Raw genomic sequence first — 23694 nt, 5'->3', positions numbered from 1 at the left:
CAGATATAAATGTATAGACCTGTTAGTGGTAAAGCATGACCTCATGATTTGAATATAACAAAAGCTAATGTTCTGTCTCAGCTGCAGAAATGGACGTGTGGTCAGTTAAACTGAGCAGAAGGCTGTAAATCCTCTGCCTCATACCTCCAGCCTCGCTCCTCTGCACAGTCAGGATATACTGTATATTCTCACCCTCCACATTGTGCTGTGCAGAGCTGCAGCTTATCCTCCCTGCTGAGCCTCGGTGTGACAGGCTGTCTGGGCCAGACCCAGTCAAGTGACAGAGCCGCACAGTGAGCCTGTGATCAGGCCAAATAAAGAGCCCCTTTAACAGAGCTGCTGCAGCTGCAGCCAGAATAGAGGGATAAAGAGTGTAAATATAGAGCCATGAAATAGTTTTCCTCCCAATTGCTCCTAGTGTCTGAATATTGGATGTTATTCCTCCTCAGCCTTGATCTGCACTTTTTGTCTACTTGGCAAAATCTATGTTGTGATGTTCTGAATGTCTTTGTTTATGTGTTGACATGTATATTGTTGCAGCTGTGTTTATGCAAGAGCGAAGCAAAGTCTGCTTTATTGACCAGGTTCAGTGGTCACATTGATGTGAGATGTATTGAATTGAATGCAATTTATATGATTGTATTAGGTTGCCCTAAATGTTAGTTCACTGTGAGAAGTACCCGGTTCACTCACCTTCTTTTCACACCTCTCTCTTCATCTCTTTGTTCTCTCTCCTTCTAGTACGAGCAGTTTGAAAGTACAATCGGTTTCAAGCTTCCAAACCACAGAGCTGCCAAGAGGCTGTGGAAGGTCTGCATCGAACATCACACCTTCTTCCGGTAAGAATCGATCTGCTCTCATGGCTGGAAGGTTTTCCCTTCAATGCATATCGAGTTAAACAAAACACTTCCCTGTGCACACCTTCGTCAGGTGTAGCCACACTCAGTTAATTGTACAGTCCTTTGTTAAACATGCTTTTGTCTGACGCACCGGATGTAGACTGGGTGTATAATTATTCCGTCGGCTGCATTTCTCACATGGCGTTCTCCTCTCCCTCCACTGTCTGCCTGCTAGTCTTTTCACAACCCACCTCACTGCTGGAAACAACAACAACCTCTGTTGATACATGTCTTTTACTGCTCTGTTCTGTTGCATTTTGTTTTGTTTGTATCAAGTTTATTAATACTACTCACCCAAGCAGCAATACAGATAGTTAAAAGCATTTTTTAAATGTAATTAAGGTTTAAATTTATGTATAACTGTAGACATCACTTTTAACTGATGAACATTTTCTTATGGCAATGAAATCAAATACGGTTTCAATGTGATGGCCTATTTTGGGAGCAAATTCCAATCAGGCCTAGGAGACGGGTAGGAGAGGGTAGCTTGATTGCATCATGATGGAAATTGGTTCCAATCTGAGAGTTCACCCCGCTGTTTTTGCCTTTCTGCTTTTTGTTACATTGCTCACACTGCCACTCCTGTCTCCACAGGCTGGTATCTCCAGAGCCTCCACCCAAGGGCTTCTTGGTGATGGGTTCAAAGTTTCGATACAGTGGAAGAACGCAGGCTCAAACCAGACAGGCCAGTGCACTTATAGACAGGCCGGCTCCACACTTTGAGCGCTCCACCAGCAAGAGGTACCTGCTGTCCAGGAGCTTGGATGGAGGTGAGAGCCAGCGTTGCCCTGATAGATCTGCACTAGGGCCCAGAGTAAATTTATGAGTCTTTGAGGACATTTAATAAAATAGTTAGACATAGAGAATTAGTTACAGCCAGGAAATGTTTCTCTTGGGTTAGCTTGACAAAAGGACTGGAAGCAGGGGAAATCAGCTGGTTTGGTTTGGCTGAAGGTAAATCATCCATTCACCAATAACTCAAAAGCTGACTAATTCACATGTCTAGTCATTTGTTTAATGAAGGAAAAAAGGAAATTTGTCAAGCATTTTAGCACTCATGGTTACCTTGCTCTGAAGTCTACAGGTTTTTTGAATGGTTGTTTGAATAGATCGCCAATATAGGGTAGTTTACAAAACTTTTGTAGCAGACTATTTATTGGTGCAGAAGTCATAGCTCCTGACAAAGAAAGAGTCCAGCACATGCATTTCTACGTTTATGTTTTTATCTTTGGACAGAAGCAGTTTCCCACTTAGATACCAGCATACTTCTGGTATCTATGATTAAGCTAAGCTAACCTACATATAAGAAAAATAATAATTGTATATCCTAAAATGTCAAATTATTACTCTATGAAAGCCCACATCAGATAAACTCATTGTAACTCAACTCTTGTTACCTGCAGAGTTCTCACGGCCCGTCTCAGCCATGTGCGAGAACCACGATGGCATGTCCCACCGCAGCATGAGTGTACAGCGTCGCCTCCACAGCCCCTCTGTGGACGAGCAGGACACCGAGCTGGAGCCCAGTATGGAACAGGACGAGGAGGACAAGGACCAGGAGCGGGATCAGGAGTTGGAGCAGGACAAGGACGAGGACGGCAACGTCACCCCAAGCAAGAAGAAAGAGATCATGGTACTGAAGTTTTCCTCATGAAAAAAACAGTCTTTTGATGACCTTCCATTGAGCTAAAATTTGTTAAAAATGACAGAAAGTTGAAATATACAGAAGCTTAGTCAACTTGAACATGACTCTGACCTTGGTACAGGTAAATCCTGGACTTGCAGGGGAGCTAATGTAAATAGGTGCAGTGCAAGCTTCTCAGGACAATTGAAGCTTATCCAACAGGGGCATAACGCTGTGGTGGCTTTGGTGGATTTAGCATTTACTAACTCTTCTCCTTTCACTCCTATTCGCTCAGGCTTACATGCTTACACTGCACTGCTCATAAATTCAGCTAACAGCTTTACAATTTTTAACCCTTTGTCATTATGCTGAGAGATGCAAACTCCAGCTGAGCCCTCGGTTGCTAACATGCTTTTCATTATTTTTTTGTTGTTGTTTTGTTTTTTTGTTTTACTCTTGCTGGCGATAAGGAGGAGGCTGGGTCACCAGTTGACAATAAACAGGAGGTATCTGGTGTCTGGTGATTTGGTCTCTGTCTCTCTGTATACCTGTCTTTGTCTCTCCATCTTTTGTTCTTTGTTTGTCTCTCACTCTCTCTGTTTGTCTACTGGGTTTGTCTCTTTTACTGTGGCTGTCAACTCAGGCATCATTAAAAAAAGTTGTGCTGCATTGCACCACTGGACTTATTTTCCATTATATGATAGAGGGGGGAATCCTATTAAAGCCTTAGAAATACGGACACCTCAACCTTTGTTTTGGAAGCATATTTGCATGTCATATCATTATCCAAACTGTCTACTGGGATGTGTTTTCAAATTGTCTCTGCATGGTATCAAATCTAGCCTTGCTGTCTGTCTGCCTGCCTCCCTTACTGACGTACCTTCTACCATCCTGTCTCTGCATCTGACCTTGTTCCCGCACTCTCTGAAACTCCGACCCCCTCTCATGCTCGCCCCTTCTCCTGCCCCAACTCAGCTCTCTCAGTTGGACCAGGAGGCCACTCCTCGGCACAAACAGGAGGTACAGGTTCCTGTCTTCGGCTCTTGGGAGTTTTGTGGTTGTGTGCCTTCTCTTCCTCTGCACCTGTAGCCCTCAGAGGTTTTTACAGACTGAGATTTGCCGGCCTTGGATCAAGGAATGAGTTTATACTCCTTTTGAAATGTCACAGGAATTCGAAACATCTGGCAGCTATGAGCACAAAAATACTTTAAAGTTTGGCTTTGAAAGTCTCAAGTGAAATGCCTCTCTGTTGTAGATAAGAACCCATGCCCTTCTTTAAGTGCCTATAAAGCATCGTTACATGTTCTTCGCTGTTCTGAAATAGTCTGCTCTGTCCAGTTATGGAAGGAGAACCAATTACAAGTAAAAGTACCAGTAAAATGTGCTCAAAGTATCAAAGTTAACTGTGACAGAAACATTATGCTCAGTGTGAATCTGAATCTGTCTGCCTCTGGTTAACATTCAGCCAACTTCCATGTACCACTTGATGTTGAAAAATACAACTGAGAAGCAATATTCAACATAACCTGAGGGTTTGTGACCAAACCACAGAAATGAAGAATTTGAGAGTTCAGACTTTATTATAATGTGGATGTTCTACCCAGACATTTTTATTTTATCTTTTGTATGGGTGTAAATAAATCAAGATAGGCTTGTAAAATTAAATTATCCTAATAGACCATAGAAAAACTACTGCAAATGTCAAGAACAGTGAAGCTAAAACATGTGTTGCTTATTATTTTATATAGCTAAAATCACAGATAAGGTAAAAAGCATTATCAGTGCATTAAAATGGATTAGGTCAACCACTTTGTCGCTGCCTCAATTTAAGACCCTGAAAACCCATTTTCTCCATTAACTACACACTAAAAAACAGATGACTGACGTACGACAGATGACTTCACATGACATTTTGTTACTTTCATTCCAGCTCTTCTTGCTGATTTGCGAACAGAAAATGTCACGTAATCCTGTGAACCAATAGGATAAGGGTTTAGCAACATTTGATATGAAATTAACTATTAAACTTTTGGAAAAATAAATAAATAAATAATATATTAAGATTTATTTTTATTTTTTTAAAGTATATTTTGGGGCGCTTTTTCACCTTTAATGGACAGGAGAGTTGAGAGAGAGAGACAGGAAATGGGAGACAGAGAGGGGGGGAATGACACGCAGGATAGGGCCGCTTGACACGGGATTCGAACCGGGGCCTGCAGTGAGGACTATAGCCTCAACACATGGGGCAGGTGCCCTACCAAATATTATTATTATTAAGAATAATGCAGAATTGAAATCACATTTCAAAAGCCAATAGAAGAAACTGTAGCTGACAGATGAATGTAGTTGAATAAAAAGTGCAGCATTTCCCTTTGACACATGTGGTGTAGCAATAAAGAACAGTGGAAAATTACAAGTACTCAAAACTGAACTTAAGGACAGTACTTGAGTGGATGTTTTTAATCACTTTCCACCAGAGACCGTCCAAAAACAAATTACATGCAAATTGACAACTAACTCAATTGTATGCTGTTGTTCTTTAGCATTATGTCTCTAAGTTTAAACTAGTGCTGCACAGAACGTAGTTATATCTGCGAGTGAGTCATGATAATTAACATGCGAGTGGGTGAAGTGATATATAATGTATGAGGAAATAATTAATTACATTCTCTACATATTTTAAGCTTCATTTTTCATCAGCCACAAATTTGACTCTGTGTTTGGACTGCAGCGCTCATGTAGATTTATTATTTATTTTGGGCGGTGGCCAAATGTTATTATGAGCTTTTAAATGGTTTGTGTTCAGGAAGTAGCAGTGATATTCAAAATTTAAATGTCATCCTGTGTACAGACTGTTGTGGAAACGCCTTTTTACAGTACTTTTACTGTTTCTGCTACTTCAGTGAAGCATGTCGCTACATCATCACCTGTAAAATCCCACTGAGAAGCGCTGGTAATGTGTGGTCAGGTCTCAGGTGGGGGATTTATACAATCACTAGTGCAAGCAGTTCAGATCCATCCTCTCCTGTGTGTAGGCCTGTGTGCTGTATTATCTCCCATCTTGTTCAGTTATGACAGCGTGTGACGTGTTGATGAGACAGATTGTCGATGTCCTGCTGATGCACGCACTTTTTCTCCTCACGTTTCCCCCTCCTCCAGTTTCTGGATAAGTCTCAGGACGTCTTGCTGAAGCATCAGGCGAGCATCAATGAGCTGAAGAGAGCCCTGAGGGAGCCCAACAGCAAGCTGATGAACCGCGAGAAGCGTCTGTCTGCAACCTCCCCGACTGGCACGCCGGAGAAGAAGGCTGTGAGTGGGGGCTGAGCGTGGCTGAGCGTGGAGCTCTGGGGAGTCGCATGGGGGGAGGGTGGGTGGGTGGGTGGGGTGACGGTCTGTAGATTTAAAGGTCCGCTACGGTCAATATCTCAAATCCAGAAATCTCTGATGCTTGACATTCCATTAAAGGACATTGATATTTCAGGCTGTTTTCGCCGCTTAACTGGAGGTGAAACAGGGCACATATCTCCAACGCTGAGACACTTCTTTGACAAGTTTTGCCATTAGCGCTGTGAATATTTCATATTCATGTCTAAAGACATACTGCACTGCCACAACTGTAAAAACAGAGCAAACAAACATGATTAGTCAAGCAAGTTATGTTTATGATTTTATTTTTCCAATAAGCAGGTGTTTCCTGTGCAAAGATATCACCACTCCCAGGAAGCAACATAAGAACCTGCAGTTTATTTTGAGGCGTTTGTGTGTAATGAAGTGCACATCTGCCTGTCTCTGGTGCACAAGATTAATTCTGACATTATCTCAGAGTAGTACTCCAAGATGATTGACAGGGAGCACAGAAGGAAGCATCTTGATGCGATTAGTTTCAAGATGTTTTTTTGAGATTTACTCGATGTGAGGCACTCAAGAAATAATTATCAGTTATCTCTTTTTTTTTCTTCCTTGATTGCCTCACAGTGACACGGTTGTCTTTATGCTAGATCACGAAGCCTCTCGAGCTTTGATCGCATTTTTTTTTTCTTTCTTTCGGGTAATGAGGCCACTGAAGATACTGAGCAGAGATTGTGGTCCTCAGATAGGACAGTTCACGTCTTTGCCTGCACCCGAGTCATCTTCAGACGATCTCTCATCTGCTGTCTGGGATGATCAGATGATGCCCACAGAATGTCAAGCGCCGTCTGCAGCAGAAAATGCAGTCTCCCCTGTGTCTCATTCCAGGCAGGAGAGATTGAGGGGACGGTGCGGGTGGGCTGGGGTGAGGCGGGGGCATTATTCAGTTTGACTGACAGCAGACGACGGCGGGGAAAGTCTTGGTTCTCCTCACTGTTTCCGAGAGATTCAGACGAACCCAGCTCTTTGATGTAGTCACAGAAAAAGAATATTTGCATTGCAAATGCCTGCTGATTTGGCTTCTGTGGGTTCGGCGGTTGTCAGGTACACGGGATTCCATGTTTTTAGGTTGAAGTTCATTAAAAAAGTTTTCTACTCCACAGAATAACTCTGCTAAGTCCTGTCGGCACCGATATCTTCTTCCTTTCCCATTTTCTTCCTGTGCATTAAGCCGTGCGTCTTACTAATTCATTCCCTCATTTCCAGTCTCTCTAACAGTTGTTTCTTTCCTTCTCTTTTTAACTCTCTCCTCTGCCTCGTGTCGCCCAGTTGGTGGGCCGAGCGGTGGGAAAGGACCCTGTTAACAGCCTGTCTGTTGAGGGTTTCGTCCAGAAGACTGTGGTGACTTCACCCGAGGTTGCACATCTCTCACTACTCCTCTTTCATGTTTTAGTTTGGTATTTGTAGCAATTGTGGTTTGGTGAAATTCACTGCCTACTTGTATATCTATAAGAAAAATACAGTACAACTACATATAGCACAGTTACTTCCTATATATAGATGCATGTGAACCAAAACACCTCTGTCTGTGTACCAGTTTTGAATTTTATTCCCTTTCTGAGATTCAAATGATTGCCTAGATTTCATTATCTGCAGCAGCTGTGCTTGGCATATCTAACTGTGTTTAATCTATACCAACATGTAGGGCTCTGAGGAATGGGTATTGATTGAAAAACAAGAAACTTATCAACAAGACCAGGACTGGAAGGCAGAAGAAAAGAACAAATCTCTCACATCTGACTCCTCGTGGGAGAAAAAGGAGCTGGAAAAAGAGATAGATATTACCAAGATGATACATAAAGAGGTAACAGGGTATGACAGAAAAGAAATGAAAAGCCATATTGATGAATTTCCATCAACAAAACAGTCCAATGCGGCAGATGTGTGCCCCGAATCTCGGCCGCCCGACAAAAGTTCTGTTGTGGTTCAATTATCTGAGAACACAGATTTGTTTCAAGACAAATCTCAAAGTAAACCATCTCACGCCTCAGAGCCAGAGGCAAACAGCGATGTGGCCCCAGGCTCACGCCAAACAAAGGAGCGGCCGGCTTCGAAACAGAGGAAAAAGAGGAGACCACAGAGCTTAAACCTGGGAATGCCGGCAGAGCTCATCTACAGGAAAGCAGGCAGCGATTCTACGGAAGAAGAAGACGACGAGGGCTCAGACTCGGACACTAGTCCTGAGAAAATGTTTGATACAGGAAATCATTGTGAACCATCCCCGGTGGTGGCGAAGAAAGATGATCAGGGATCAGAAAAGGATCAGTCTGTCAGGGTCTGTAAAGACAGCAAACAGGAGGAAGTCTCAACAGGTGAAAACAGGGAGGTCCTTACTCAAGGCGCAGAGCAGGGAAAGAAAAAAGTGAGTCAGGTCGGAACGACAGATATTGATTTAAGCTCAGTGAACGGACCTGGAAAGATAGAGCATGATAGTTCATTAGCAGGCGTTAGAGGAGAGTGTGTGATGAAGGTGCGAGGGAAGGGACTTATCGACAACAAAGAGCTAGCAGAGGTGAAACTGCGACAGGTCAGGACACACGAGAGGAAGATCAGCAGCTCCGGGCAGGAGGATATTGAGAGTTTGATGGGTGAACGAGGTCAGAGGACGTCTCTCCACCGACTGTCAGGCAGCGCCTACCAGTCAGAGATCACCAGGATAGTTCCTCTCAAGCCGGAGCGATCAAAGAGCGTAGCCTGTAAGGACGAAAGGGACAGGACGGGCCAGGAGGAGCCCGCCCGCGTCCTGAGGAGAGAATACCGCTGGTCAGTGGGCTCTCCGGAGGGATCCTCAGACCTCAACTGGACCGACGTCCCGGCCTTCCACTCGGCATTTCTGGCAGATACGGAGGGAAGCGCCAAAACAGATCAGCCCGACGACAGCTATCAGCCCGGCAGAGGACCGACGGAGAGTCAGTCGTTCGGCTCAAAGATTTCAGCGCTTCCCAAAATGGCTCCCCCGGCCCCGCCAGTGAAGACGCAGAAGGCCAGGGAGTCCGGACTGATACTGCGGAACAGCCGGAATGCTGGCAGGGAGGCGAGCCTGGACGCAGCCAAGAAGAGACACTCGGTAACTCTGCTTGGCATCTGCTATTCAGTCATTGGAAGTAAAGCATCGCATGAGCTTCAGACAGACTCGCACGCCATTTTTCTTTTTTTCTATACCTTTACAGTGACTTGAAACACTCCATCCATCTTACCTGTTCGTGCCTGTGTGAAGAGCAGGCGGAGCGGTACTTCAGCTCCGTCTTGTGGCAATAAAAAAAAAAGAAAAGAAAAAAAAATCAATGAAAAAAAAAGAGTTTGGACATCTCCTCATGTGGCAACTCAATAATTTCCTCTCCCCTCACATTGTCCTCAACATGCACCACACTTGTCTGGCAAATCTGTACAGCTCACCACTGGCTGTGAGAGATAAAAAAAAAAACAAAAAAACAAAATCAATGTCACATGTTTTGTTTGTTGTTGGTTGGTCTTTGCCTTCTCTGACATGCAAGCCACAGATTTCCTTCCAGCTCATGTTGTCCTCTGTCAGTGTGGCAAAGAAAAGAAAGGCTCGCACATAATCATCGCTCTGATGATTTTTTGCACGTCTCCATGCCATTTTCAGACTGGAAACACAAAACAAAACAATTTATTGCCTATTAATGTGACAAATTGAATCACTCATTTGAGGAGGAGAGGGTGAAATGTACTGTCATCCATTACTTTGTTACACGCAGCTATTACCTCCCCCCAAATTAGAGATAAATGGACTATAGAATTGGTTTGCACACAAAAAGCTAACATCACACTGGTGAACTCACATGCACAGTATTCACAAAATGTCGCTTGATCCCTCAGATTTGTTGATAATAAATCACAAATCAGACACATTTATTCTCCCCCGACCCCACCCGCATAGAAAGTTAAACGGTGTTACAAAACACACCGGTTCTTCCAACTGTGAAACCTCAGCTGGCGGGCGAGCAGTGAGACACCACAGCTCAGTGCCTGACACAGTCAGATTTGCTGCTTTCATTTCACTGTTGGTATCATTAGGAGGCTTGCACGCGTTCTGGCACTGGAATGAAAGGAATCTGAAGTGAATAGACATGACAGCTTTCATCATTTCCCACCTTTTCATCTGAGTCGAGCTCTTGCATATATTGGATTAAACAGGCATGAGGAGGGGTGTCGCGTAGCTCTCAGTTGTTGCGAACGCACCTCACCGGTGGAGTGACAATCATATCAGGATCTGATTGAGCTCAGGGGGGATTGTGGGAAAATATTAGGTGCTCCTCTCTGAACATGTGGACCCGCTCGCACACAGTCATTTTGACGGGCTTTGAAATGCACCCGTGCACCTTTCATTGGACATCCGACAATATTATTTGAATACCCTCCTGTTGAAATTCAAGGTGCGTAGTGTTGCAACTCAGAGAGTGGCTGCTGCTATGCTGAAAAACCTGCTCATCATACAAACTGCATGATTCTCTTTGTCCTGCCTCTCTAACTATACTCTAACAAATAAACCAGGCTATATATGTTGTTTCTGTTGCAGTAAACTCACCTCTATTCTGTCCTTTAGACTGTACTGCTGTATGCTACTGTACGTATGTTACTACCATAGAGTAGTGCTTGAAATTCTAGCCTGAATCTATGTGGACCTGACTGGGGCTCAACAAGTCCAGTGGGCTTAGATTGGGTCTGGATGAATCTCTCACCTAAACATTCAAATATAACCACATTAAAAATATTCATTTATGAGCTACTTTTGCTACTTTGAGCATAATTTGGGCCATATCCTGATCTTGACTCTCACTGAGCAGCACATCAGTTGTGGGCTGGACTCATATTTCCAGGCCCCAGTCAAGTTCTGCTGTTAGGACCTCTGTCTGTTAGTCCACTATCCACTTCAGCTTGTTCTAACCTTCAGATGCTCTTTCTGCTCTTTCCTCTGCTTCCCTCCCTGCAGGAGCCCGTCTCTACTCCTGCCATATATGAGGAGCCGTTTGCTGATTTCAAGGTTATTCCTTTGAATTTAAATCCACCTTCAATCACTCCACCCATCATCTCTTTATCCCGCTCTCTGCACCCGTCACAGGAAAAATCCACATGCCACCTTACTGACTGCACCGTTTTCTTCTGATAAAACTATGATTCCCGCCTTGCGGTGTTAATCCAGAATCATATGAAATATTAGCCAAAATGTGTGAAATTTTGTCTTAATGCTAAGCGAGGTCTCACATTTTTTGTGAGATCATCACTCCCTTGACCTTTGACACCCTAAATCTTATCTATTCATCTTTGAGTCCTAATGAATGTTTGTGCCAAATTTGAACTTCTGTTCTCATAATATCCCGTCCATGAGTATGGGGTGGACAACCTGAAAACAATATGTCCTTCACATGGAGGCATAGAAAAATAGCTCTAAGCTATACAGGATGAACTAGTGTGGGACTTTTTACTGGCTATTCAGCTGCCCTCATCCATCACTATGATGAGTTTGAATTGAATGTGTGGGTTTAAAGCAGAATCGCTTGTGCTTGGCTGGTGCTGGCGTGATGCAGTTTTTACTGTGATGTGATTAGCAAGTGTACTTGTAATTGATATAAGTGGCGTGACTGTAGACCAAGAGCTTCATTGTAATTCAACAACATTTCAGGTTTATGACCCTTTGAAAGTGAATTGCATTCGTCAGGTGAGCCAAACTTTGAAGTCTTATAGAGCCACGCAGGCTACAAAGGCAGAAGTGACTACAAAGCAGCTCAAGCTGAGCTGAGTTTTATTTGAAGTGTTGATATCTATATTGTGTTTAAAGCACCAAAAGCACCTCGTTTTACACCTCCTCCCTCAGGCTTCTCTCTGAAGCTAACAACATGTCTATGAACCAATCAGAAGAGAGGAGACTCTGAGCCTCCCCTTTCTTTGTTGACCACTTTTGGATGATTGAATAAAAATATACAGTAGCAGATTTCCGGTAAACACCAAATCTAGTGTTGGGGGCATCGCTGATGGCACAACAACTCCTTTGTTGTGACATTACAAAGTTACGAAAGTCCTTGTTTTAAGTTTCTGAATACAATGGCTTTGATTTTGGAGTTCCAGCAAACACGCCGCCGAAGACACTTCATCCCATTCCATATCATCTTCATCCTCCACCCATCCATCCACAGTTACATTAGATGTGTGACCCTTTCTCCTGTACCTGCTCCAGAAGGAGCTCGGGGACAGGAGGCCCCAGCCCAGCATAGCGTCCGAGGAGGAGCAGGAGCGGGACACCGTGGCCTGCATGAGGGAATCCCACCTGGGCATTGAGCGCAAGTGCTCCAGCATGACAGTTAGCTCCACGTCCAGCCTGGAGGCCGAGGTCGACTTCACCATCATCACAGACCTCCACTCTGGCGTGGAGGAATTCTCTAAAGGCATGTCGGAGCTGGGGGAGCGGGAGCGACAGCCCGAGGTGGGCCGGGAAGACTTTGAGGAGACCTCCAGGTTCTACTCCGCCCGTCTGATGGGCTCCCGGGACAAGTCCCCCATAGAGGAGAAACTTCCTGAGGAGGGGACCCATCATGAGGTAGACAGCTGAATGTGTTCATCCTTCGTCATCATCACCACCCACTGGAGTCAACCTGCTTGGTTGGACTTGGTTGCTACAAGTTTTCGTTATCTTTTTTTTTTTTTTTTTTTTTTTTTTACCATTTGTCATTGTTTGAATTCAGTTGCATTTTGTTAATGTTTTGTGTTCGATGGTTAATTCAAACGTTTGCATGTTTTATCCTGGGAACACACAGACTGTTGTGTGAGCCTGGTACAGTAGCTGGCAGAAGCATATACAGTATGTGTGCTCTATAAAAATGGGCTATACAAATAAAATGGCCTTGCCTTGCCTCTGTCTCTCACAAAGAGTTTGTAGTTTACTGTAATTTTTTCATCTTTGTGTTATATTCAGATTCGGCCTAGATGTAGACAGCTACAATGGAAGATGTCAGTTTGTTGTAATGTTGCCACTGTGATGTGAATATGACATGAATAGGTTTTTTCTCTGTTTTTGCTGGGACACGCACAGCACACGAGACAAATAGACAGGAGATCAAATCAGTATGCAACCACAACACCAGAGTCTCACATGGCCGATGTTTGTACTTTAAACTGTTAACATGTGTGGTGAAATGGAAATCAATGTGTTCTGCAGCAGCTACACTCATACCATGCAGCCTGTGTGTTCCTGGCTTTGTTCTCTTTGTTGATGCATTAATTCATGAATTTCTCACCTAGTTTATATTTGTCAGTTGTATCTGTGTTTCTGTTCCCTTGCCTTGGTAATCATTTGCATGTTGTCATCAGCCTGAACAATCCAATAAAAATCTTATTTGTTGTTTTTTTCATTTGACTGTACAGGATTTAAATGCTTGTTTTGAAGGTTACGCAGCTTGGAACCAATAAGACGATTTTACAAGGGGGTCTACGGCGGTGTTTGTTGTGGACAGGTTGCGTGATGCTCTTTGACTCTATTGTTTGTGTTTGCGTTTCAAGCAGCCTCCTGTGGCAAAGAAAGACCCCAATGCTGTGAGCATGGCCCATCTGCTGAAGCGGGCCGACTCCAAGACAGAGACGCATACGAACGGATCAGAGGTCCAGACCAACATCATGAACGTCTCACCGCAGGTAAGCAAGAAATGGAACAATAACAGCAAACAATTCACACAGCTGCCTTTGGTTTTTTGTCCCTTCAGTTGTCATTGACTGCATGTTCATTATGTTGACTGTAGTCATATGGCGGCCATTTTCCTCTGATATCATGTGTGAGGTGGGAAGCTCAAATCCTGTCACCTACAGCCAAATACCATACTGCTATGTCCAACATCTGACACATCTTTTGAGTAGCACAAAAGCCTCTTATTGCTAACTCACCTTTACCCTTTAGAGAGGCTTTATGCTTTCATGCATATTGTCTTTTGTCAAAATTTAATTTATTTTCACAATATTATTGTATCATTGATCCAAGCTGACCATGTAACTACAGGAAATAGTTGTTACAAGCCAGTGGATTGATTTGTCAACTGACAAGTTTAGCAGTGCTAACGTTGCCATTATGTAAATCGCAAACTTCACATTTGTCTACCATTACCATGGAGGGTCTCCAGTGTGGGTCTGTGTTACCTGCAGTTATCAAAATTGTGGATTCAGACTTGCGTCTTTTTTTAGTCCCACACAGGAGTTATTCAGCCATGGACATTTTCAAGGTTTCTCACCCTCACCGTGACATCAGAGAAAAATGGCTGCTGTGTGACTCTTGCCTATAGCTTAACTGTTTGACTCGAGAAGCAACATTAAACTGTTATTTAAGTGAGATATTTTTTTTCATTTGCTTACTTTTGGAATTAGCAGCTACATATTTTCAGACCTGACAGTTTTTTTTTTTTTAAAGGTAGCGTTAGAGAGAAGAGAAGATCAATACTAGGCAAGGCAAGTTTATTTATACAGCATATGTAGGTTAGCAGTCAGTTAGCTTAACTTATTGATTTTAAGCACCAGTGAAGCTACTGTCATTTTGACATGTGCACACACTTACTAGGGTTAGGTTAATCACTGATCTACAGAGATGTTGTCAGGTGTACAGAGACATGATGGCTGTTTTATAAATTCATCATGTTAAATTTTAGCCGAAAGTAGGTCTATTGATAGACAGGGCAAGTGAGGATACTACTCATCAGAGTACAAATAGACTTGCACTGAAGAACTTAATATTTCTTTGTGGAGCTCTGGAGTTAGTCTTCATTAGCAGAGAAGGCATTTTTCTTTGGGCTTCAATAGCATGAAGACTGTATTCCCCAGACACCAATGACATAATAGCATCATTATGGAGTAATTAAAGTATTGACAGTGTATTAATGAGGATGATGAAAGCAGGTGTGAATCCCATTCATGTCCAGAGGCGAAGATTTGAGAGCTGGCTGGCTGTCCCACCGGTGCCTTATTAAAATGTAATCATTGCTGGGCTCTTTATCCATTCAGCTAATGGTGTGGGTGAGCTCAGGCAGTGATGTAGAGATGGTGCCTTGAAGTGCCAGATCAGTGTTGAGTCAAATTTTCAAAGATGTCAGTGGAAGACGCTGTTCTTTGTGTGTGTGTGTGTGTGTGCGTGCATGTGTGTGTGAAGTGAATAGCAGATGACGTCATCTCCAGGCAGACAAAGATCTTCAGCATCTCTGTTTTTCCTCCAGCAGAGGGAGACATGTCATGTGTGTTGAGCGTCTCAAACACACTTTCCGTTACCTGTCTGAATGTCTTTGAATTTCAATTTTAAAGTCGACTCACATTGACTACCAGACTGTTGTAAAAGGAATTTATTCATAACTGCTTGACCTGAATTGCCTTTTAAATGCTTAGAAGTTTTTCAGGTGATATCATCATCCTATTGTAATTTTCAAGAATACCCTCTTTGAAAAACTGAAATATTTTAGATGAAATACCAGTTTGTCTCGTTGGACATGCATCACATACATATGTATATATACAGTAAATAAATATACATATATGCATTGCTTCATTTGTTTTAGAACAAGCTGACAACAAGCTGACATGGTGAGCATCCAGCAAACATGAGGCGACATCAGCTGTCATTTAGAGTTGTGTTGTGGTGACCTGATGATAGAAGGTTCAGTGGCCTCTCTGCATTAGCTTCAGAGGGATCTGAGTCTTCAGCTGTGAAATGCTCCAAATAGCTGCATATTCTGCACAGTGTGAATACAGCGGTCGGTTTCTGTCATAGTTATTTGATCAGTTGTTCATATACTATATAAAGCATTGGACGGTGAAGCTTCAAAGCCAGACTTCTAAAAGGAGAAATAACACATTCCTCTTTAACTGGCACAACATGGAGCATATGGAGGCTAATATTACCAAAATGTGTGCAAACTTAGCTGCATCACAGACACTGCTGAGTCATCTTGCTGACTTAACTCCATGTTTTTCCGACACCACAGATATCTGTTTCTTTCATTCTATCCCAATAGTAAAACAAGAGGGAAACACGTCGTAGCTCACAGAGACACGGTGTGTTTGTTGTTTCCTGCTTGTGTCCCCATGGACGTCTCAGGCTTGTTAGTGCAGGAAAAGCACAGGTGTAGCCTACCTAATTACATCATCAGTAGTGGTGTCCCAGAGAGACAGCCTGCATAGAGGTGTATACTGTACGTACCTTTACAACAGGGAGGTCTGTGTTGCAACTTAATGGGGACGTGGAGTTGGAAAGATGCAGACTCTTATACCCTGACACTTACAGGAGAGCCTAAAGGAAGAAGATAATGGCTGCATTATGGGAAATATAGGATTACTGTTTGTTGGTGCTTGATTCCTATCAGGCCTTGATATTCAGTCTGTCTTGGCCTGTTCTGCATTGATTTTGACTAATCTTTCCCTCAAAGTAATGTTTCTTTAAATGACACCTACTAGATCTCTTTTATGATCCCTGCTCTCAAATCTTAAGACTGTGTCTCCCTTCCACAGGACTATGGAGTTGTCAGCTCACAGGAGGCTCATGTTGCCCTTAAAGAAAATGGCTCCCCTGTAAGTATCTTTATAGAAGAAATACATCAGTGTAACAATGTGTGTGCGTGGGTGGTGGCAGAGTAAGAAACTCCAGCCATTTTGCACTCCCTTCTTTTCTAGTCTTGACCTATGTGTATACAGTACATAATACTGTATATAATAGACAGAGAGGGATGTAGTATATCAAAGTGTAAACATGAATAAAGTAAGAGATTAATTCATCTGCAGCATGAGCCAATAAACCTTGTGTATATATAGGTATTACTGAATTTGTTTTAGAACAATCTGTCAACAAGCTGACAAAAGGAATAAAGTAAGAGATGAATTCATCTGCAGCATGAGCCATTATATTGTTTAATGATTTTTTTTTACTGTTGTTGTTATTATTATTATTATTATTATTATTATTATTATTATTATTATTATTATTATTATTATTATTATTTGATGTCATGTCAGTATATGAAAATATTTCAGTTTAATTTCCCTGGATACAGGTGAAATTTTGAACACTTTACTGTAGGCCTTTATCAGTCTGAAAAGTTTTAACAAAAAACAAGCTGCATCACTGAAAATGTACTTCGATATTTGACCCACGTTTAAGTTAAAAATACTTTGGCTTCTGAGGCTTCAATTTGCCATTTGTCATACCATTTCAAAGGCAACCTCTGCTAATCTGAAACAGTGTTATTTATTTATTTATTTATTTTGTAGTGTTTATTTCACACCGCAGCACCACTAATCTGAAACAGTGTTATATTCTAATACAACATTGATTCAAAGGCCACTCTCCACTATAAAGCTCCTCACTGCCCCCAACACCACAGCTGTGTGTTTGTGGTTTTCATTCAATAAATTGACAGAGTGTAAAATCAGATAGACAGAAACCCTAATAACATTCTGTGTTACACACACATTTCACATGTGTGATATTCGCCCCCAGGAGCTTGACCTCTGACCCCTGGCTGTGACGAAAGTACATGTTGTGCCTATGAATGTTTGTACCTGTATGTGTGTGTTGTGTTCACATGTGTATGACCTCCTCTAATGATCACACTGTAGGTAAAAGCCAGCCCCGTGGGGAGGGAGTCTGTTGTGTCCCCGCTGACCATCACCGCCGAGAACGTCACCTCAGCAACCACAACTCAAGTTACCAAGGTAACAACTTATCTGTTTCCATGGTTACAGTTTAATGACTGGGGTTTGGAGCCCACCACATCTGCAACCTATACATGTAGTACAGTCATGGTCCCCTCTCGTTGAGACGTGGGAGTTGAGAGATAAGAGAGGTGGATGTAATGGATTCATTTTCTCTTGACTTACTTCCTGTAATTAATAACATTTATCTGTGAATAATTGAATTGAATCGAATCTTATACCATTTGCTATGATTATCAAGACATTAAGTACAGTATCTGCACAGTAAAACAATAGGCATCCAGTCTATTTCCATTTTGTGAAAGCATTATTCATTATTCAGTGTTTGTTGCAGCAAACAGCTGATATCTTTAGTGAGAAATTAATAGGTACACAAACAATAAACTTGTGTTTCTAAAGACTTGGTACAAGAACACCACAGTGACTGGAAATGAGTGTACAAAAAAAACAATTATGCATTTTGATAACAACTATTGTCATCTAAAAATTCCCTGTTTAATTGTTGTGAATACGCTCATGATTTATTCAGTGAACTTGTGTGTGTGTGTGCCATGCAGACTGTGAAAGGAGGCTACTCAGAGACCAGGATCGAGAAGAGGATTATAATCACAGGAGACGATGATGTGGACCAACATCAGGTCAGAGGAGAGCTACACAACACTGCAGTACTTCCATGCATGTTCAGTAAGTCATAAGGCACTGACGTGTGACCTGTTTGTGCGTCATGTCCCCAGGCCCTCGCCATGGCGATTCAAGAGGCCAAGCAGCAGCACCCAGACATGCTGGTTACAAAAGCAGTGGTTATCAGGGAAACAGAATCTCCCACTGAGGAGCTGCAGCAGAAAACAGAGGTTCGTGACCCTGAGGGGAGCAACAGCCACTCATGTAGGAATGCAGGTCACAAAGTTACTATGTTTTGTGTGTTCAGTAGATTTCTGATAGGAGATACTGGGCTCTATCTCAGGTGAATATTTTTTGACAGGACATTTAATTAAGTGACTGCAAAGAGACACAGCACAACCACAGAGATATAAAACAACAACACAGACACAATGACTATGAAGAGACAAAAAACAACCACACATCTCTCAGTAGACTGAAAATGACTGCATGGAGATGCATATCTGCCACCACGAGATGCTAAATGTCTACATAGTCATTTAAAATTAAACAGTTTTTGCATTATAGAGAAGCAAAATTACCACAACAGACACACAGTGGCAAAGAAGAGACAACAAAATATATCACAAAGAGACACAAAACAACTTGTAACAGATGAAAAATGTTTTGATAAATAAATGAATATATTAAATAACTTAAATAACATGAATCTTGACACCCATAAATAGATGAATGTGGAAATGCAAATACAGAAATAAATGTAGAAATACAGAAATAAACAAATAAATAGGCTAATGCATGAAAAAAAACACAGTTTAAAGGGACAACGAGGAGTTTGTATTTGGTTATAAAAAAGTCTCACATTAATGTGGATGAATCTACGTTACCCACACTTGTTAATGGGTCCATTTTCGATAAATATATGGTTTTGTCTCTATCGTTATTTTGTTATTATTATTATTATTATTATTAGTGGCGGAAAAGCTGGGCGAGCCGACCAGCCTTTCCTTACTTTTGGTTTCACGGACGCTGGCCGGCGGGTCATGGTAATAACGCCGCTGAATCGCCGTTTATGGTCGGAACTACGACGGTATCTGATCGTCTTTGAACCTGCGCTGGTTCAAGAATTTCACTGTGCGCGCGGAGGCTCATGGTAAATGTAGTGTGAAAACACTTTGCTTTCCAAAACTCCTCGTTGTCCCTTTAAGTATTCTGTATTACCACAATGTTTTTATTTTTACGATTTATTTTGGATCTTAAAAGACGGAAAACAACAACACACAAAATATATGCATATTCAAAATGTATATACCTATGAAGACCTGCGGAATGTTTGCAAAGAGATGTAGACAAACTGCAAACAACAATAACAACATCACAACTGTAATATGTTGTGCCTCTTTCTCTCTGGGTGTTGTGCTACTATGTAGGAGGGTTGAAGATATACGTATGTGTCCAGGAGTTCATTATCTCATGATGCAGCCACGTTCATGTGTGATGACAGATGTGTCTGTCGTCTCATTGCAGTCCTGATTGGTCATGGCAGCTCCTGAGACGGGGAGAAAAGAGACGGTCCCTCCAGCTGTGTGTCTCCTACCCCACCCTGCAGTACACCACCAAGAGGACTCTCTACCCCACTGTGTACACACCAACACGAGAACAGACTGCGCTCCACGATGCAGTCAGTAGACCTTCACTCCTGTCCCTTTAGACAAACCAACTGTGACCAGGCCTCTCGTCCTCCCCCCGGCCCATCCCACCTTTTTATGAAACAGGAAGTGAAGAGTCTCCATTGGATAATTCACCGCTCGGAGTGATGCAAGATTGAACAAGAGCCCCGCTCACAGCTGTTAGCTATAATTTGAATTCCCATCTGCTCGAGTCATTTTGTCTCAAACTTAGCATTCACATTATTTGATCTTACACTTTATGACTCGTTTGAACCCTCAGGATCAATTGAATCGTTGTTTTTACCCCCCAAAAATCCACAGTCCCAAATACCTTTTCTTCAAAAACAATCTTTGGATTTTAAGTTCATAAATATCTTTCTTGCTACTGTCACACATGAAATTAATATGTAAGAGAAGAGGACAGCTGAGTGAAAGTATGGAGACAAATGCTGGTGATGGGGGGGTGGGGTGGGGTGGGGAGGTTGGTGCAGAGTGGCAAAAGGCAGCCTTCATGCTCGTCATTGCCATCTCTTGGCTGTGACACCTTCAGTATAATCAACAGCTGTCTTATTAGCTTTTTACATTTTTATCTATAGAGAATCTAATTTATGTCCAGTGTTTGCTTGTTTATGAAATATGTATAATATCAGATGATTATAATCTGCATGATTCAATAAAAGAAAATAGCAGAGGGAATGAAAAAAAAAGTATGCGGACACATCCACATTTGAAATCCAAGAAGCTTTGACAACGATGGGACTGAGCAGCTACGAAAAAACTTTAAAAAACACTGAGACAATGCGTAGTGGACACATACTAATGTTGATGGACTCTACTTGAGGACAGTGGACAGCTGGAAGTCTGCTTTGATCCCAGTATCCAACACAAACACGTCACTGTCCTTGTCCCATTATTCTCCTCTTCACTGTTTTCATTTTGGCATCTACTCGCCATCAACGCAAAGAAATACTGGTCACATGTTATTGGGCACGGGTATAAGATTTGTTGAGAAATTTTAATATGAATAATGTTTTCTGTAATAAGTTTCAGAAATGTGATATGTTTTTATCATTTTCTTACTTGATTTTCCTAACGTCCACCATGAAACAGGGTTTGTGTTATTCTTGTGTTTTTGGACATTTCAGTGTTCTTGTGTGAGCATCCAAACATCCAAACCTTCTCAAACGCAGAATTTTCTACTTTTTCTTTTTACAATTTGTTGTTAATTCTAGATTCAAAAAGAAGCGGGAAAAAAAAAAAGTTTTTATTTTTTTGCTTTGATTTCATTCACCTTTCTTCTTCTACTAGTTAGGGTGTTAACCAGTTAGTTTCTGTTTCAAATATAGAGTCACAGTAATGTCCAGTCTGTCCTGTAGGAGTAGCGTTGCTCAGGGGACATATACCCTCTTGTGTTATGAATGCAACAGCAGCTGAGGCTTTCGGCAAACAGCCTTCTAACATTGTTATGTAGCAATTAGTAAAATGTATATAAATTAACTAATCAACTAATTTAACTAATTAGTTGAAAGAGCTATTTGATATCAGCCCCTTCACCCCTGTGAACTGTCAGTATCAGCATCCTATATCCATTCTCTGAATCTGTCATGTTTTTGGCCACTTGTTGTAGCCTGAACACAAAATTGTCACATCATCCTGTTGGCAAACAATCATCTACATCCTGTAGATGCAGAACAGAAACATAATTTTGGAGTATATCTGGCCACTTGGTGAGTTTTAGTCCACTATTCACTGCCTTTTAACTCTGTGTTGGTCTCTTGAGGTAAATATCTGACTTTAGCTGCCACATCCTCAGCTAACTGCTAATTGTATCTTCAGTTTGGTGCTTAGCAGCTAGCATGTAGCTCAAGAAGCTCAAATGCTTCACAGAGCTCAGGGAAACCACAGAGTTGACTGATATATTTCTCAATGGGGTTGTTACTATTTACACATCACAGATATTAGTTTTAAACCGTACAAAAAATAATAATATTGCAACTTTAAAGTTAGACTTTACATGTGACAATTTGCCTAATACAAAACACATGGACCATTGGCAACTTCAACAAGCAATGCAAAGGTTTGGGGTTAGGTGAATGTTCACGAGCAATGCCTGAAAAGTTAAAAAACGCAAGATTAACATGGGTACTTAATTGTTGTTTTCTGTTGGATTAACTCTTTTAAGTTATGGTGTATGAGTTTGTAATTGTAATTTATAGGAGTGATGAGTGTGAGGCCTGTGTTTTTTCCTCCCTGTTCCCCTTCAGACAAAGCTGAGACTCATAGTGTGACATACACGATTAACCACAGATCATATATCCTGGATGACCTTTAATACTATACTATGCATCACTTATACACATGAATCCCTCTGATGGAGCCTGACCCATGTTAGCCGTGTTGCCGTCATTGTTAACTCTGTGCTACTGTTAACCGAAGCAGTGACGTGCACTGCTTGTGAGATTTGCAATAAGCAGCCATTAATCTTATCCTCTGTCCTCTAAAGGGAGAAAACTGTGAACTGTCATGCGTACCGAAGCGTAACCAAAACCTATAACACAGTTAGTTATACTCAAAGGAGCTTTTCTGACACTTGTGACCATGGCTTTGTCGCCCTTGTCTTCTAATCCCCCCCCATCCCCTGACTTGAAACTGTCAACCTGCTGTTGATGTGTCTGTGGAAACAAGAAAATTCCCAATCAGATGATGATTTGTAAATTATATTTTGCTCTATTTTATTTTATCTGGTCAAATGACACTGGACTGTTGTGAAGGCACTTGCTTGCCATGATAACAGCACATATACTGTAAAACTATTGGGAAAAAATGGCTTGCTATAGTAATGGACACACTACTGATGGAAGACAAACGACTGTAGGCATCAGGAGAGATGTTGTGCACTGTGGGCGAGGTGGTGAGTTGAAGGATGGGGGAGGGGGGCCTGTATTTATATATTACTATCCAAACTACTGTGTATTATCCTGTAAACTATGTAGAAATCGACCGGACCAGAGATGTGTGTTTTTTAGCTTGAAGGAATGAGGCAGCAAGTGAAAAATTTGAAGGACAGCAGAGCAATAGAAATGTCACGAGTGGGTGCCTTATGTTTGGAGTCGTGGTTATGGGAGTCACAGTTAAGTGCTCGACGGAAAGTGCTGTTAATCACATGCGAGGCAGATGTAGAAACGACCTCTCCTCTAGGTCCAAGGTGAGGAGGAGCCGTCTTGAAAGTGAATTACTGTGTTGTAAAGAATGTGACACAGAGTGCATTGAAAAAAGAAGCCTCTCTGGATCTGCACTGTTAGTCTTCAATGAGATGAAAAACATTTATTGGCCCCATTAATGCAGAAAACCAGCACAATACCGATTTATGGATATGAGCTTATTTTTTCTGTGAAGAGCATCGACCTGCTCCGCTGTTTAGCCTCCACCTTCAATTCTCCACTGCCTTTTGCTATACATTCCCCTATAGTGCTTGGTGGTGTGTATTTGCTGTATTTGCATTCAGTCTAAATGGAAAACATACATGCATAAATAAATGTCTCAGTATGATTCAAACGTTGTGTCTGATTCTGAAAAGAGGGATTTCATGATGTGTGGTTAGCGGTATCTTTCACGGAGATGTGAAGCATGAGGAAACGTTTGTGGCGTTTTCACACATTAATAATTAATTAAAGGAAATGCTTTGTTCTTTGTTCTGCCATATTACAGTAAAGGAGGATGATGTTGTACTGCCATCTTGTGGCAAAAATCTATACATACAACTGTGGTGCAGGCACAATGT

The 23694-nt window shown here is 41.9% G+C and overlaps 1 protein-coding gene across 5 annotated transcripts in view; it reads left to right on the top strand.

Moving 5' to 3' along the window:
• The window catches only part of LOC146987257 (uncharacterized), a 79363-nt gene extending 55895 nt beyond the window's left edge, over positions 1-23468 (top strand). The window contains exons 10-25 of one of the 5 annotated variants that reach the window (XM_085776468.1): positions 742-839; positions 1494-1669; positions 2303-2532; positions 2994-3029; positions 3499-3543; positions 5683-5832; positions 7201-7287; positions 7577-8998; positions 10886-10936; positions 12128-12487; positions 13450-13578; positions 16423-16482; positions 17527-17622; positions 18180-18260; positions 18357-18473; positions 19771-23468. In XM_085776468.1, coding sequence (XP_085632594.1) covers positions 742-839; positions 1494-1669; positions 2303-2532; positions 2994-3029; positions 3499-3543; positions 5683-5832; positions 7201-7287; positions 7577-8998; positions 10886-10936; positions 12128-12487; positions 13450-13578; positions 16423-16482; positions 17527-17622; positions 18180-18260; positions 18357-18473; positions 19771-19776 — 3144 coding nt within the window. In that variant the 3' untranslated portion in view covers positions 19777-23468. Of the gene's footprint in view, positions 1-741; positions 840-1493; positions 1670-2302; positions 2533-2993; positions 3030-3498; positions 3544-5682; positions 5833-7200; positions 7288-7576; positions 8999-10885; positions 10937-12127; positions 12488-13446; positions 13579-16422; positions 16483-17526; positions 17623-18179; positions 18261-18356; positions 18474-19770 lie in introns of all 5 variants that reach the window. The other 4 variants (XM_085776467.1, XM_085776469.1, XM_085776470.1 and 1 more) reach the window with 4 other exon arrangements.
• Positions 23469-23694: the final 226 nt, after the last annotated feature.

This window comes from Trachurus japonicus, chromosome 5 (genome assembly GCF_045865225.1).
Source record: "Trachurus japonicus isolate A0001 chromosome 5, Traja_1.0".
NCBI lineage: Eukaryota > Metazoa > Chordata > Actinopteri > Carangiformes > Carangidae > Trachurus > Trachurus japonicus.
This window is presented reverse-complemented; position numbering and strand designations above follow the sequence as displayed.